We start from the raw sequence: 15,813 nt of genomic DNA, 5'->3' as shown, positions 1-15,813 counted from the left end.
AATGCTAAAAGGCTGCTCATCTATAGGAACAATAGGAAATCTAAAAAAACTACTTTATTATAATCTTTAGAAAAGTTTGACAAGCATTTAATTAAAATTTTGTATCAGAACTTTAATTAAACAAATGTCCGTTCTGAAAAAGAATGTATGAAGCTCTCCTCAGCCTCCCCAAACGTGTGCACATTCAGCACACACTGGACACACACACATCAGTGCACGTTGCCTCACACACACTCAAACCTACACAACCCTGAACTCAACTAACTCACAAAGAAGTCCCACAACACACAAGCTGCAGCGCACAAAACACACTCACACAGCAAAACCTGAGCACACACACTCACCGATGTCTGAAGGCAGAGGAACGTCAGTCACTGAGGGAGGGGGGGAGGGGACAGAGAGTCCAGGGCCGTTACTACGTTTTAAAACCACTTGTTTTATTTCTGGAGTGACACATGGTGCTCACGACAAATGTGTAAATGTTGGCAGCGATGTTTTTACCTCTTTTCTCTCGTGTACCAATGTAAACAACGCTCTTCTGTGCCGCTCTCGTTTTAGAACGTTTGCTCCACAGTCAAGAAGCGGCATCGGGGCGTTACCGGTCGGCAGACGCCGGCCGCATAGTTCCGTGTTCGTGTGTACAAATTAGGGTGACAGCAGGGCTGGCAAGGCCTAACAACAGAAGTTAAAATATTATCAGATCAATGGTGAACTTATTCCAACATTTTATGAGCATTTGAAATTTTGTTTTCTGCTTTTCCTTAAGAAAATGATTATGGAGAGAGTCAAAATTATTATTATTACTTTTATTAAATTATTATTATTTGTGTCGTATTATCATCATCACAAATGTTTTACCAATTCTAAGTATATAAAATATATGATCTAGTATTTTATGACTGGCATTATTATTATAATTATTATTGTTATTTATAACCATAGGAGGAAGCTGAGATCATGCTGCACTTTAGAATTGGTTTTAGGGCTGACATTATTGGGCAATGCCATCACCACTACTGACTTATGAAAAATGAACTCAGCTTCTTTTCATTTTGATCAGGACATTCAGCAGCTCTGCACCACTTTTAGCACACGACAATGTCAGGGACTTCCCTGAAAAGCTTCAACATATTTGGGAAAAAGAGTCAAAACTATGAAAACATGAACAAAGCAGGTAAATTATGAAGTGTATTTATTTACAAATATACATAGAAATTCAATACAATAAAAATACATTTTGTTTCTCAGGCACCTTTTAAAACCTCTAAAGGTCACCTTACATTGAAACAAATCAATAATAAACAACATTAAAAACAATAAAATATAATAGAATTGTACTGTAAATTACTCCTGCACGGAGGAACAGCAGCAGCTGAAAAACATTTTTCGAATTCGGGAGAAAAACCTCCGAACATTTTTAAGCCTCTTGGGGATGGGGAAGGGGACGTCTTCCACCACAGGTCCGTTCTTTGAGGAACCTGATTCCAGACTCTCATCACAATGATTAGGAAACTGTTCTGGAAAGGAACAGATTCCTGAATCAGTTGCAGGAAGATGGAGTTCTTTTCCCCAATCTTGGCAAGGTTCCTGAACGCTTCCATTGTCATCTTTACCATGAGAAAGAGGGACCTTGGGGACATCTGTCTCATTGTGTGTGATTTGTCTGGATGCAGGAGTCAGCAGGACCTCGTCAGCCTCTTCAGCCACATGTGCCTCACCATCCTTCACAGGAGTAACACTTAGTGAGGCCTCCGTTGGCATTAATGCCTGTGCAGTGGTAAGACTGGAGGAAAAATAAATCAAAAAGATTAGTACAAAAGTCAATAGAACAACAAGTTGATCTCCATGTGAGTGATTGTCTCCTCAGTGCAGATACTCACTAGTCACTGATGTCTGGATCCTGGCTCAGGTGGGACATCGTAATGAATGGATGCTGAAGAGCCTCAGTCGGAGAGAATCTCTTCTCCTCATCCAGGGTCAACAGGTGCTTGAGGAAGTCTATGAACGCCTTCCTGTCCTTAAACTCCTCAGCATCCTCTTCTTCATAGATCTGGATTAACAAAAGAAAATAAAGAGTTACTGTAGGTTCTAGAACAAGTTCAAACCTCTCTCGCTCATATGATAAGTGAGTCATTTCAGATTATAAACACATGTATAAAGTAGGTTACATTTTAAAGAAGAGACCGCTGCTAAGTATTTGAACTCAAATATCGTAGAGAACACTTACATAGAGCAGTTCATCCAATGAGGAGAAATGAGGGCGCCATGCGGGCCATTCCTGAGCTTTCACACCGTTAATACGTAAGTATTCTTCTGGTGTCTGAGGAAACACAATGACAATAATAAGGGTTTAGGATAAGTTTAAGGCAACAGTCAAGGTTCAACAACAATAAAAACTATGTTTTACCAGGAGCCTCCATCTTAAGCCAAGCTCCTCCTCCTCCACACAGAAGAATCTCTTGGTATGCATGCCAAATAGGAGCTGGTCTTCTGACGGCATACCAAGATACTCCACCATGGCTTTCATCTGCAGAAAGAACACACAATTACACACATTAGGGGCAGTTCTTCAAGACTTTATATACATGTGTAGAAAACAGCCACAACCCTAAGAAAGAGCACGTGGGTCATTAAATGGATGGAGGTATGGTGTATAAAAAAAGATGACCTACCATGAGATATTTACATCTGACGGGGAAGAGGTTGTCATTCAGGTACAGTTTGGCCAGCGTACAGCCCAGTCCCCACATGTCAATGGCCTCTGTGTATGGAAGGCCAAGACACACCTCTGGGGCCCTGTGAAGCAAAATGAATAAAATACGCTTTAGAAATCTGTTGCTTAGCGCTAAGTACCAACACTATAATGACTAAGGCTTCATCCATTCCATCCATTAATCCATTTTTCATACAATCCAACTACATCGATCTGTGCTCCGCCTTCTGGATGACATCAACCGATATAAAATCGCTCTAAAAGGTAATCAATCAAAACTTTGCATTAGCTTGTTAGCATTAGCTCAGCAGAAAGCCTCAAGCTCACCATCAAGTTAAAATGAAAAGTATCAGGTTCAACCACAGCTCATTTAACCTGAACAGATCTTGGTTGCACTTCATTTTTTAGATTAATGTTGTGTTATTTTTACATAAAAAACAACCAGAAGAGTCTGATGAACCTAATACAGTATCTAGTTTTTAATGAAAATATGTTGACTATTGAAAATAGGGAAAAAAAAGAATCAAATTTAAGTCACTGAGACTTTTCTGATTGAATCGTTCTAAATGAAGTAATATCGTCTTTGAATGGAATCGCCAACAATGAATCAAATTGTTTCTAAAACGAATGGTTACACCCCTAATAATGACACAGGTTTGTTACAAAAACACAGAAGTCATTCAGGCTGACACCCTCATACCTGTAGCCGATGGGCTGAAGCAGCATCCCGTACTTGGCGGAGGAGGATGGAAGAGCCAGTCCAAAGTCAATGAGCTTGACTTGTAATGAATCCTCCTCAGTGTTTACCAGCATCACATTGTCAGGCTTGATGTCAGTATGCATGATCCCCAGAGATTGGAGTCCCTGTAATGCTACCAACATCTGCAGCGACACGATGAGAAAAGACAGAATTATAATGGAGTTCCTCTTATGGAGCTGTTTAAGCTCAGGTTTTAGCTCAAGGCTTTCTTAATCCATTAGCAAGCATCATCATAGATAGGAATTTAGTCAAACAATAAAACAGGATCATACCTGCTTGGCAATGGGGCGGATTTGGTTCACATACATTGAAGAACCCACTTCAGCTTTGAGGAACTGGAGTAAGTCCATCCCAAGCAACTCAAAGACGAGGCAGGTATAGCTAGAGTACTCAAACCTCTCGTGGAATTTGACCAAGTTAAACTGGTCTGGATCCAATACGCTGATTTTACTCAACATAGACAGCTGGAGGGGAATAAAAGCACAATTAGATCATCTTTATATCACTATTCCCTAAACAGTTAAAAGACCTGTTGGAGGCCCCAAAACTAGGAGAGATCCAAACACTCACCTCCTCCTCCACGTCTTTCACAAACGTGTCCTTCAGTATTTTTACTGCCACTAATTCACTGGTGGAATTAACCTGGCACTTGGCCACTTTACCAAAGGAACCTTCTCCGATGAACTCAATGATTCTGTATTGAGTTGAGCTGCTCTGCAGAACCTGTCCTAAAATGAGTTGAGACTCTGTCAAAGTGGATAGACAGGACACAAGGTTAGTATTCACTATTTCAACACTAAGACTCACATAAACAAGGACATTTTGTCCTGTCCTGTCATTTGGAAGTTTGAGTTTTTAAAAAACAGTCTGAAAATCCACTTCATATGTGAAGTCCTGTCTCTGCATTTATTGCATGTGTTGCATTTTCTGTTGGTACACTCTAAACACTATTATCTACATAAAATATCAATAAGTTTTTTTAAAGAAATAATATGTTCAATATATTAAAACCAGATTAAAGTCATTTTCTAATGATAATTTGTAACATTTTTAAGTAAATCTACTGATTTACTAAGTCTTCTTCATCTTAACAGATCAAAGTTCATCCTCATATTTTGTCTGTAAAGTCTCTTACCTACAGCAGCCATTTCTCAATCAGGTCTTCACTAGTTAAGCTTTAAAAATACACAAATATTGCTTATTTATCTTCTCAATACTTAGATCAAGAGAGAATGTTTGTCCAACTGAACCACAACCACTCAGACAAGCTACTGGAGTTATGGCTTTGTTTGGTTCTCTTTCATCTTGCTGCCATGGCAACCATACTTGAAAGCTGACATCAAACTGTATTTTACATGTATACATTCAGTGTGAACAAATGAAGTAAATATACTTAAGTACTGTACTTAAGTAGTATTATTGAGTATCTGTACTTTACCTGAGTATTATTTTTTGAGGGGGGGGTCTTTTTTTTTTTTTTTTACTTAACTATTAAATAAATAATACAAGTGGATAGGATTAGAAAAAATGTAAGAATTCATCCAAATGACTGATATTATATACAGTAAACTTTGTATATGACAGTGTTTCCCAAACTTTATTGCCCCATGTACCCCTTAACCTTTATTATCACAAGTACCACTGAGTTCATGTTATACATGATTTATTTGTGTCTGCAGGCTCGTCTAAACTCTTTTCTGTGTCTCGTCCAACATCAACCTTGAATTTAGGCCCTTTTTATTCATTTATATCTGATGTTTTACTATTTTTAGAATTTGAACTTCACCTTTTGGCGTATTTTAAAGAGTTGTGCCACAAATTATTGATGGAGGAGAAAAAAAATGTGTGCATGTAATAAATATTATGTGAATCAGCAGAGATGGTGAGCGTGGAATAATCTGATGAAAAGTTGTTATTTTTAAGGTGACGATACAAACACTACTTTATATTAATTATGGTCAAAAACAAGAACGTACATGTGAAGTGTTCATTATATCCAGGAGTGAAGACTTTGTCCACATCTGTTGTAAACAACTCTAATTTAATGAAGCACCTCACGACACACACATCTAAATAATATGAATTATTTGACATATATCAACTTTTTTTTTAACAGTGACACAAATAGTTACTTTCCTTGGTAATGAGTTACTTTTATTATAGAGTAAATCAGTTACTAACGCAGTTACTTTTTAGAACCCAAAAATTAGATAAAACTAGCTATTATGACTTGTTATTGCTACTCATCATTTATTAACTTTATACTTAATATTTTTTAAAATATGGTATAAAACATTGCTTCAATAAAATTGGATGGAAAAAAAACAAACACCTCTAAATGCTCCAATGCATTTTATTCTGAAAACAAATGGCAAAACACAGCCAATCTTGTTGTGACAAACTTATCAGGTCAGCATCAACATGTACAACCTGAAATGATTAATCTGCAAAAGGTCATTTCAAATCATTTAAACAATTATGTGTGTGGGCGTTGTATGTGTGTGTGGGTGTTGTCCGTGTCTGTGTTGTGTGTTGTCCGTGTCTGTGTTGTGTGTGTTGTCCGTGTCTGTGTTGTGTGTTGTACGTGTCTGTGTTGTTTGCGTGTGTGTTGTGTGTGTGGGTGTTGAATGTGTCACAAATTTATAAGAAAAAAACATAGATGTCCCCTGAGATAAAAGTGGTAAATCCATAAACAAAACACAATTCACAAGAAACCCCCACTCAAATGTACAAGAAACTGCAAACAAACACATTTACATAGACTGATGAAGAACCATCTTTCTGCTACAACCCCTTTCAGTTTTAATTTTCACACAAGTCACATCCTTCAGCATGCTTCCTACAGCATTCAAGTGTGTGTGTTGTGAGTGTTGTACGTGTCTGTGCTGTTTGTGTGTATTGTGTATGGGTGTTGAATGTGTCTGTTGTGTGTGTGTGTGTCTGTTCGTTTGTTTTACAGAAAATAAAAAGGTTTGCCCCACAGGTCAGAAAGTAAAAAATTTGTCAACAGCTTCTTACAGTAGACTTGACATCTCTTTACATTGCAAGCTGATTTTTCAAAGTCTGTAGGTTTGGCTTTAGGTCAGTGTGGCCTAATGAGAGCAATACCTGTTGGATGAACTGAAATGTGAGCTTCATAGTCTTGGGGTAGTTAAGATGGAGTGCATATGTGAGTCCAAACAGAATGCACATTGCTTTTGGCAGATCTTGAATGTTGTCCATCACAACTTCTCCCTCAATGATGATTTTCAACGAGGCTGGACTGAGATGCTGGGAAGATGTGAGCACAGCACCTTCACGCTCAATGAGATGTATCCCAATGTCAAGGTCACAAAAAGAATCATCAGATTCCTTAATAAAGAATACCAGAAGAGCACAATCATTACATTAGATTTCTCATTTGAAAAACAACTTTAATCAATATAAGAGTGCCATGGTGAAAAATAATGGTGAAAATTATAAGAAAGCAAGAGCTTACTCACAAAGCCTACTTTGAAGAAGTTTGTGGGGCTGTCCCCAAGGATGATAGGAAGCCCTCTGAACACCTGTGTCCGGATCGCAGTTGGCTCTGTAGTCTTTTGGGAATTAAACACAGTACCACAAGTTAGATAGCTAAAATGAAAAACAAATAAATATCTATAAGAAAGCTTAAACAAACCAAGCAATGTTTGGAATGAATTATACAACTAATAGAGTAGCATTGTGATATGATGTTTTTACAAAACCTGTGAAAAACAATGCCAAGTACATAATGTGTATGGACCTACATTGGTCTGTAGTGAAATCTGTGTCAACAACTGTCCAACATTCCCTCTCGTGGATTGAAATAACTCGAGGAGACGAGGACTGTGCCGATCGATGCTCTCATAGAATTCCTGCTTGAGGTTCTTGCCCACAATCCTGCTGAACTCCATGAACACCTGAAAAATACAGACAACAAAAAACAACTGAACTTAGATCAACTGAACTATACAAGGCAGCTAAGCCATCTGCAAGGTAGTGCTGAAAAACATCCATGAATAAAAATACTAATGTTTTCCTTAAAGAGGACAAGATAAATATATATCTAGACACATTATATAATAATAGAAAATAGTTATTTGTTTTCTCTTTCTTAAACATACTTGATCTTCAGTGAAAAGGGCAGGCCAGCGTTTCACCATCGTGCTTATGGCAGGTTCCGACTCCACTACCTCTTTTCTTCGCAAAGCAAACGTCTGATCCATCTTCTGTTTCACAAGAGGTCCATTTGGTGTTCTCTTCTGCATTTCATCGACCAAGTCTTTGCAGGCCCCCTCCAGGGCTGCCTGATCAAATCCATCCGGAAAGTTGGGCAAGTAGTTGATTTCACCTTTGTTTGCCTTCTTGATGCGCTTGTTAGCTGGTTGTCCTGCTGAATGCCTTCCCCGCTTACCTGCATTTACTGCAACATCAAGGCATCCTGATTGCCTACGCTTTGTTCTATAATTAGCCATTTTATGCTTTAGACTATTTTTCCAACCACAACAACGAGTGGTTGAGCCTCGCTCCTGGAGACAAGGGTGCTTGCTTATCAGTGCTGCCGCAACACTTTTGAGCTGAGCAGCAGTCGGGTATGCTGTGTAGCCATACATGCTCTCTGCCAATCTTTCAAGTATCTCATGTTTTAGTTCTTTTGATACTTTAAGGTATGTACCCTCACTCATAAACAGCAGATCTGCTTGCCTAAGTCTATACTCTACATCAACAGAAAAGGTTGGGATATCAAAAAATTCTGGCCACTGTTTCTGTCGCTCCTGAGATGAGTGTGAGAGTATGTCCGTATCTGCTGTACTGGGTGTGTCACTGAAGACTTCATCAGATGAGACAGGTACCAGCTCAAGGAGAGGCATGACTTTAACTGTTGGTTTTTCGGGAAGTTCTTCAGTATCTGTCAGATTGCATAGTTCATTATTGAATTCAGGGTCTTGGTATTGGAGACTGAAGTTATAATGAAGTCCCAGTGATTCTTTAAGCTTGCTTATCAAATCTTCGACTGTAGAGGGCCTTGTAGTTAGGATGACTTTTCTTATATCTGCCTCTGTCAGAATGACCCTCAAGGTCATCTTCTGGTTTGCAGTCATCTTGGGAATAGAAACAATAATTAGGTCATTAGATAATACATATCCAAAAGGCCATTCAATTGCCGAGTCATTGCTATGTGGATCACAAAAATAGATAAAAATACGAACCTGTTTATGTAGAGGTGCAATGTATCATCAAGAAATAGTTTTACACATCTATGTAATAAGAGAAATGAACAATGAATAGATTAAGTTACTAATCTCCAACTATTTTCATAATTGAGTGATGATTTCAAGTCAAAATATTTGAGAATGTTACACTGGGCTTTGATAAACACTTATCACCATTTTATGAACCAAACTATCAGTACTATTCTGTGAAAAAAAAACTTGGGAATTCTCAAAAACCCCACTAACAAATTTACAGATGTCCCTTGAGAATAAAGTGGTAAATCCATTAAAAGCTGGGTGTGTTGTTGGTGTGTGGGTGTTGTCCATGTCTGTGTTGTTGGTGTGTGTTGTGAGTGTTGGTGTTGTCCGTGTCTGTGTTGTGTGTTGTTGTGTGTGTTGGTATTGTCTGTGTGTGGCCGTTGAATGTATCACAGATTTAAAAGAGAAAAATGTGACTGTCCCCTGAGATTAAAAGTGGTAAATCCATTTTAAAAAATTGAAATTTACAAGAAATCCCCACTCAAATGTACAAGAAAAACATTTACAAAAAAGTCACAAATTTATGAAAAAAGAAAAAAAAAAGACTTCTCAGACTGTATCATTATAAATTTCATAATGAGCTACAAAATAAGCTACAAAATGTTCTATTGAAGCCTAGATTTATTGAAGAAATTACACTGTGGCTTCTTAACACAGAATATAACACCTGAGGGTCACCATATCACCATATCTGTATGCTGAAAGAGGGAAAACATCATTCAGCTCTTTCAGCTGCACCACACACAGAGAGGGGTTACTGCTGTCACAGATGAGTTCGAAAGATCTTAAATGCTCATTGTACCATGCATTCATCTCATTGCAAACAAACAGGATCTCAGTGTTAAGTGCCACTATCTGTTTGACCTGCCTAAATGAAGGGAGGCCAGCACATGAACCAACAGAGACTATCATGTCAGCACAATATCTAATTCCATCTAAATAGACTGATGATGCAAGAACTGACGTAAGCTGAGGAACTCTCTGGTAGAAAACCTGCTGAACATTCTCAGGATAAGATGTGATCGATGCTGTAGTGACCTTGTCCATTTCAATTGAAGGCTTGAAAAATGAACTTGTGTCCAAATAGTAAGCCATCATTTTCTGATGCTTAACAGCCAATGTAAGAGCTACATTTTTGAAGTTGTGGGCATTACGAATGACCCGTTTGAAGAATTTGTGTTTTCCCTCAAAGCGCATTGTCCAAACATCTGAAAGGGGACCAAATGCTTTGATCATCTCAGGGTAATGCTCAATGTAGTGGTGTTTTGGCCGTAATCTAAAATCTGGGAATGTTGTTTGCAACAAGTTTCTATGTTCTGACACTTTGCAGTCAAGGAAATGTACCGACTCTTCAGTGTGCTTTGTTGCGACAGCCAACTCAACAATGTCTTTTAGGAGAAGCAGAATGTTCCATGCATTGTCTCCTTCAGGGACTTTAAGGCCAATGATAAGTGGGAGCAGCCTGAGTAGGGCCCAGTTCTCATGACCATTGCCACCTATGGTCCCTTTGGTATAGAAGCCCTGGGCAATTGGCTGAGGCTGGTCAGTTTTGTCATGAAAAGCATATTCAAAGGTTTTCATGGCATGGTTTAGTGTTTCTATGGTGAAATATTTCTTAGAAATCATGTCTGAAATGCAGAGGGATAACTCAACAGGAACAATGCCTTCCAAAAGGTCATGGAGGATGTCAGGGGGGTACCCACGAACAACATGAAAGTGCTCCAGACCGTCAGTTAATACACACCCTCCTTTCACACCATACCGTTTTGCCACAGTGGGATCCTGCTTTACCTCCTGCACCTGCTGGTTGTGAGTGTCTATAGTGCGGGGTTCGAAAGCACCGGAATTTACCTCCTTGGCTTGCATCTCGTCTCTTGTTGCCATACAGAACCTGCAGAATCTGTCCACTATAAAGCTTTCAAAGAATCCTGCCAGAGAATGAGCAGCCAGGTTATCAGCAGCCACATATAAAACTGTACCTTTGACACATTCTCCCAACTTCTCAACATATACACCATGTTGCTCCAGAGAAGCCAGATCGTGAATGAGAGGGCGGAGAATTTTAGCATAGCCAAATTCTTTTACATAAGAGGCTTTACACAAAACAGCAAGCTGAATGGAGTGGAGTGTGGATCTGTATTTTGATTGCATATTAGCTATCACCCAATAGACTGCAGTCATTTTGTGTTTCTTTCTAGATGTTCCTAAAGGATTGGACACTTCAAAATCATCTGTATAAAGTCCAACAGTGATTTTGAATTCCTCCCCTTTAAGGAGGTCATTGTCATTACAGTACGAGCCATCTCTGTATGAACTGTACTCATGTCGCACATGCTTTTGGACAGGAAGAGCTTTGGCCAAAATATCTGCCCTATTCAACATCTTCTGTAGCATTGGATGCAAAGGAACATATACAGCACTAGACTTTTATCCTCTTTCAATAATGTACTCCACTGGTTTAACCTCTGTGAAGTTTTTATTCACATATGCTGCTCTCCTTTTTGTTGTTGATAAGGGGCCGTCTGTTAGGTCCCTGTGTTTTGCCTGCTCTGCCTCCCCCTCCCTTTCTGTTTGTTTCCAGGGCTGTGTGTGTCAGGGGGCGTGGCTGGCTCCTCTGCTGCTCCTGGAGTCTCACACCTGGGTGTGATTAGCCAATCAGTGGGCTTTAAAGCACTTGGGCTGACTCTGCTTCAGTGCCAGATTATTCCATGTCTCAAATCCTGTCTACAAGCCTGCCAGCCAGCTCCCTGCTACCACAGCCATCTACCCTTTTTGGAAATAAATCTTTTTTTGTGCAAATCCTCCACTTCTCAGTCTCTGCTTTGGGGGTCCAACTACCTAACCTTAACAGAATAATCTGGCCAAATATGGACCCCGCAGAGGCTGAACGCTTCAAAAAGGCCCTCAGTTCACAGGGTCTGAGAGTTGGACAGCATGAGACGGCTCTTAAAGAAATCATGGACGCCATTTCCAGACTTTCTACAAACGTCTCAGAACTCAACAATCAGGTTGGACAAATGGCTACTCACCTGACCTCAATCACCGCACCTGCTCCAATTCCTGCCCAGGCTTCTGCTCCGCCATCTGCTTCAGATCCTGCCTTGATTCCGGCTCCACCACACAACCCACCTGCCCAGCCCCGTGAACCATTCATCCCCACTCCGTCTAGGTATTCAGGTGAGCCAGGGACATGTAGTCAATTTCTTCATCAGTGCATGATTGTTTTTGATCAACAACCATTAACGTATTCTACGGACCAAGCTAGAGTAGCTTTTATAATGAGTCTGCTAGCTGGGAAGGCCTCTGCTTGGGCAGTGGCTGTAGCTAACAGTGGCTCAGTAGTTTGTCAGTCTCTTCATTCATTTACCGCTGAGATGCGTAAGGTGTTTGAACACCCATTACTGAGTAAAGGGGCTAGTAGCCGTCTCCTTTCTCTACGCCAGGGTTCAGGTTCCGTTTCTAGCTACTCTATTGATTTCCGCATCTTAGCTGCAGAGTGTGGTTGGGATCAGAGGGCCCTTCAGGGGGTATTTCTTAGGGGCTTAAGTGAAGAGGTCAAGGACGAACTGGCAGCGCGTGATGAGACTGACACTTTAGATGAGCTTATATCTTTAGCCATAAGATTAGATGACCGACTGCGAGAGAGACGTAGGGAAAGGTCAGGCAGACGTAGTTTTTTCCCCAACTCAAGACCTTTTCAAGCTGCCCCAGTCTCTCCCCGTTCTGCAGAGCTATTCCCTGCAGGTCCTGCTCAGAGTTCTACTCCCGTCTTCCCTGGGGAGCCCATGCAGCTGGGTAGGATTATTGTAAGATATGTTATAGTCTGTGTGGTTTTTATTACTTTATTAGTTATAGTTAAATGATTAAACGATAGTTAGAATATGAAATTATCCATGATTAACTGTGTGTGTGTGTGTGTGTGTGTTTGCAAAACATATCCATTGTCCACCATAGCTGGTTTAAACTAGTTTGGGCCAGTGTGGGGGTATGTGACCCACTGCATGGACATATGAGCCTTTTTCTCCCCCAAAGTTTTTGTGTTACCATATATGGTATTAATCCTGCACCCAGAGCGCTGTTGCACAGCCCTCTGGGTGTGGTCTATGTTTTCTATAATAAATACCTGGTTCTGAGGCATCACCATCAGAGCAATCCAACTTATATCGGACTTTTGTGTCTCTTTTTGTTGGGTTTTTCTCCGAGCTGCAGCTCGCACCTCTCTGCCTCTAGTCGCCTTTTAAGTCAGATAGTGTTTTTCTCCCTGAGATGTGATTGCAACGGTCTTAACGTATTTAGACCCAACATTCACATTTTAGCAACGGTCTTAACGTATTTGGACCTAACATTCACTGGTGCCGAAACCCGGGACCTTACATCTTTTCGTCTGGATCGGTGCGGGCGCAACCGGACCATTAGTAAAACTGCCGGCACCCCCTCCTTTGCAGGGGTGGTCACAGCTTGTTCCAGCACCGACCCGGACGGGGAGTGACGGGTCCCACGAACCAGGGAGAGCACTGACGAGGTGAGAAGCTGTTTCTTTTCACCATAGTACCCGTGACGTACAACGGGGAGCGAAGACCGTGGTGGGTGACGTAAAACTCACACGGCGTGGTAAAGGGACAGAGGGCAGACGGGAGTTGTTGTGTGTTGTTTCTTTGTGTGTTGTTTCTTTGTGGTGTTTCTTTGTTGTAACGGTGTCTGTAAATCCCGTGCTGAGAACATGGGTAACGCGCAGCGTAAAGCATTGATGGAAAATAATGATGTGAAATTCATGCAGAGAAAGTATCCCGGTAGTTGTTGCTATCTAGATGATTGGTACAAAAATTGTGGGTTTGCAGGGAAATTGTCAGACGAAGCTGGAATAGAAAAAGTGTCCATCTGGTGTAAAGGAAAAAGAGTGAAGGCATTAAAAAAGTTACGTCCTAAGCAGGCTGAGTTAATAGCAGACCACTTAAGAGTAGTGTGTATCTGGAAAGATGCTATGAGTATTAGGAAAACACAGATAGAGAAAGGTGAAGAGAGAAGGAAACAGAAAGTGTTAGCAGCAGCAGCTAAAATACAGCCTTGTGATGAGACCGTGTGTGTACCGCGTAGAGTTGAGGAGACAAATCAGCAACAGAATGGGGCCGCAGGGGGTTTACAAGAGGGGGGAGCAGTTGCAGGACAAGAAACAAAGGGACCTGTGACTAGGGCAGCTAAACAAAAGTCAAAACAGATGAAAGAAAGTGTTAACAGTGAGGAGGATGAGCAATATCACATAGCCCAGGCGGGGATAGAGGAAAATCTATATCCAATTTTGCCTATGATTGAGGTAGCTAACCCTCGTGCAGGAGAATTCCTAAACCCACAGGATCCATTACAGGGTGCACATCCCCCACAGCTGTTGTTGTTTCGCCCATGGACGGAGCAGGAAGCATTAGATGCCTGTAGGGGCGTATGCGATGTTGAGAAGGACCCGACTGCTTATGCTGAACAAGTATGTGGGTTGATTGAGACATGGCATTTAAACGGACTGGAGGTGGAAAAGGTTTTAAAACTAACACTTAGACACCGATATCCAGTAGTGGTGGGCGGTTATACCGGGAGACAAGTTAACCGTCAGCCCCTAGCACATAACTCTAATGAGCTGCGACAGCAGGTTGAAGCACTGATGCAAAGAGTAAGGGCGACTTACACAAAACCCCCAAGCCACGAAGAAATAAGTGCGTGTCGTCAGAAATCAGACGAGACGCCAATGGAATATCGTGCCCGTTTAGAAACGGTTTTTAGGACTAATAGCGGGCTTCCTCATTCTCCGCTGGTGGATAATCCATACCAAATACAGCTAAAAATGTGGTTAATCAGTGGTTTGTTGCCAAACGTGTCAGATTTCATAAAAGCAAACTGTGTCACACACCGCACCCTCACTGTTCCAGAGCTAATGGAATGGGCCGAACATGCTTATGAAGTCACTGAGAAAAAGAAAGCAAAAACTGAATCAGCTAATGTTAATGTATTGGCTGAGGCCATGGCTGCAGCCCTGGTGAGCCAGCGCTCAGGGTTTAAAAGACAGGGAAAAAAGCCATATCGCACCAGAACGCCTGATGAGGAAAAACAAGCAAAAATAGATCGAGAAAAAAGACAATGTTTCATTTGTCATGAGGAAGGACATATGGCAAGAGACTGCCCAAAAAGAAAGCAAAAAACAGACCATACGTCGTTCGGGCAAACTCCTAGGCAGTGACGCCAGGACTGGCCGGAGGGACATGCAATCAGTGACTCCGGAACAGATAATGAAACCTCAGAGTGTGACATAGCCTTTTTAGGGCAAGATGAGGATGCTGATCAATATGACAATGATTTACCTGCAGAATATGAACATCCCCCACCTTTAAATCCAAATCATTTTGTTGATTTCTCCATTTATGCAGCTGTAACATTAACACATGAAAAATACCCAAAACGTACATTGTTGGTGGGACCAAAACAAACACCAGTCACTTTTCTGTGTGATACTGGAGCTGATGTTTCTGTCCTCCGTGATCAGGTGAAGGGCGTAGTCACTTCCAAAAAGGTTATTGGCATAGTGGGAGTGGGTGGAAAGCCTCAATATGCCTGTTGGTCTAAGGAGGTCATTGTGCAAGATGAAGATGGTTCATATTACACACACCCATTTATTTTGACAACTGATTGTCCCTTCAATCTAATGGGAAGGGATCTCCTCAGTAAGTTACAGATCAGTTTAGTGCCAACGGCTAATGGAATAGTGCCAAAGAAATTTTTATCAGATACTAAAGAATCACTTATGGTGTTGCAAAGCCCAGTCATTCCTAATAAATTCTATACATTGGATCCAGTGTCAACAGGCCCTCGGTCAGTGGTTGGGTCTATGGAGGAACTGCGGGCTAAAATAGCTAAAACATTTGTCGTTCCTACAGAAACACAGACACAGTGGCCACTACATGTTACAATGATGTATGTCAGACCTGAAGGACCCCTGCCAGGTCAACCAGACTGGCTAAGGAGACCAGACCAGTCTCCTGAGGGCAGAGCAGTTGCTAAAGCCTGGGAGGAAAAGTTTCTGCGATTGTCACCACAGAAAATAACAT

The 15,813-nt window shown here is 41.0% G+C and overlaps 1 protein-coding gene across 1 annotated transcript; it reads left to right on the top strand.

Moving 5' to 3' along the window:
- The first annotated feature begins 13,007 nt into the window (after positions 1–13,007).
- Positions 13,008–15,240, top strand: LOC114471508 (uncharacterized). Its single transcript, XM_028460346.1, has 2 exons — positions 13,008–13,915; positions 14,390–15,240. The coding sequence occupies exons 1-2, from the start codon at positions 13,446–13,448 to the stop codon at positions 14,946–14,948; spliced, it is 1,029 nt and encodes a 342-aa protein (XP_028316147.1). The 5' UTR covers positions 13,008–13,445; the 3' UTR covers positions 14,949–15,240.
- Positions 15,241–15,813: the final 573 nt, after the last annotated feature.

Source organism: Gouania willdenowi, chromosome 10 (genome assembly GCF_900634775.1).
Source record: "Gouania willdenowi chromosome 10, fGouWil2.1, whole genome shotgun sequence".
Taxonomy (NCBI): Eukaryota; Metazoa; Chordata; class Actinopteri; order Blenniiformes; family Gobiesocidae; genus Gouania; species Gouania willdenowi.
The sequence above is the reverse complement of the archived record's forward strand: the minus strand, read 5'-3'. Positions and strand labels throughout refer to the sequence as shown.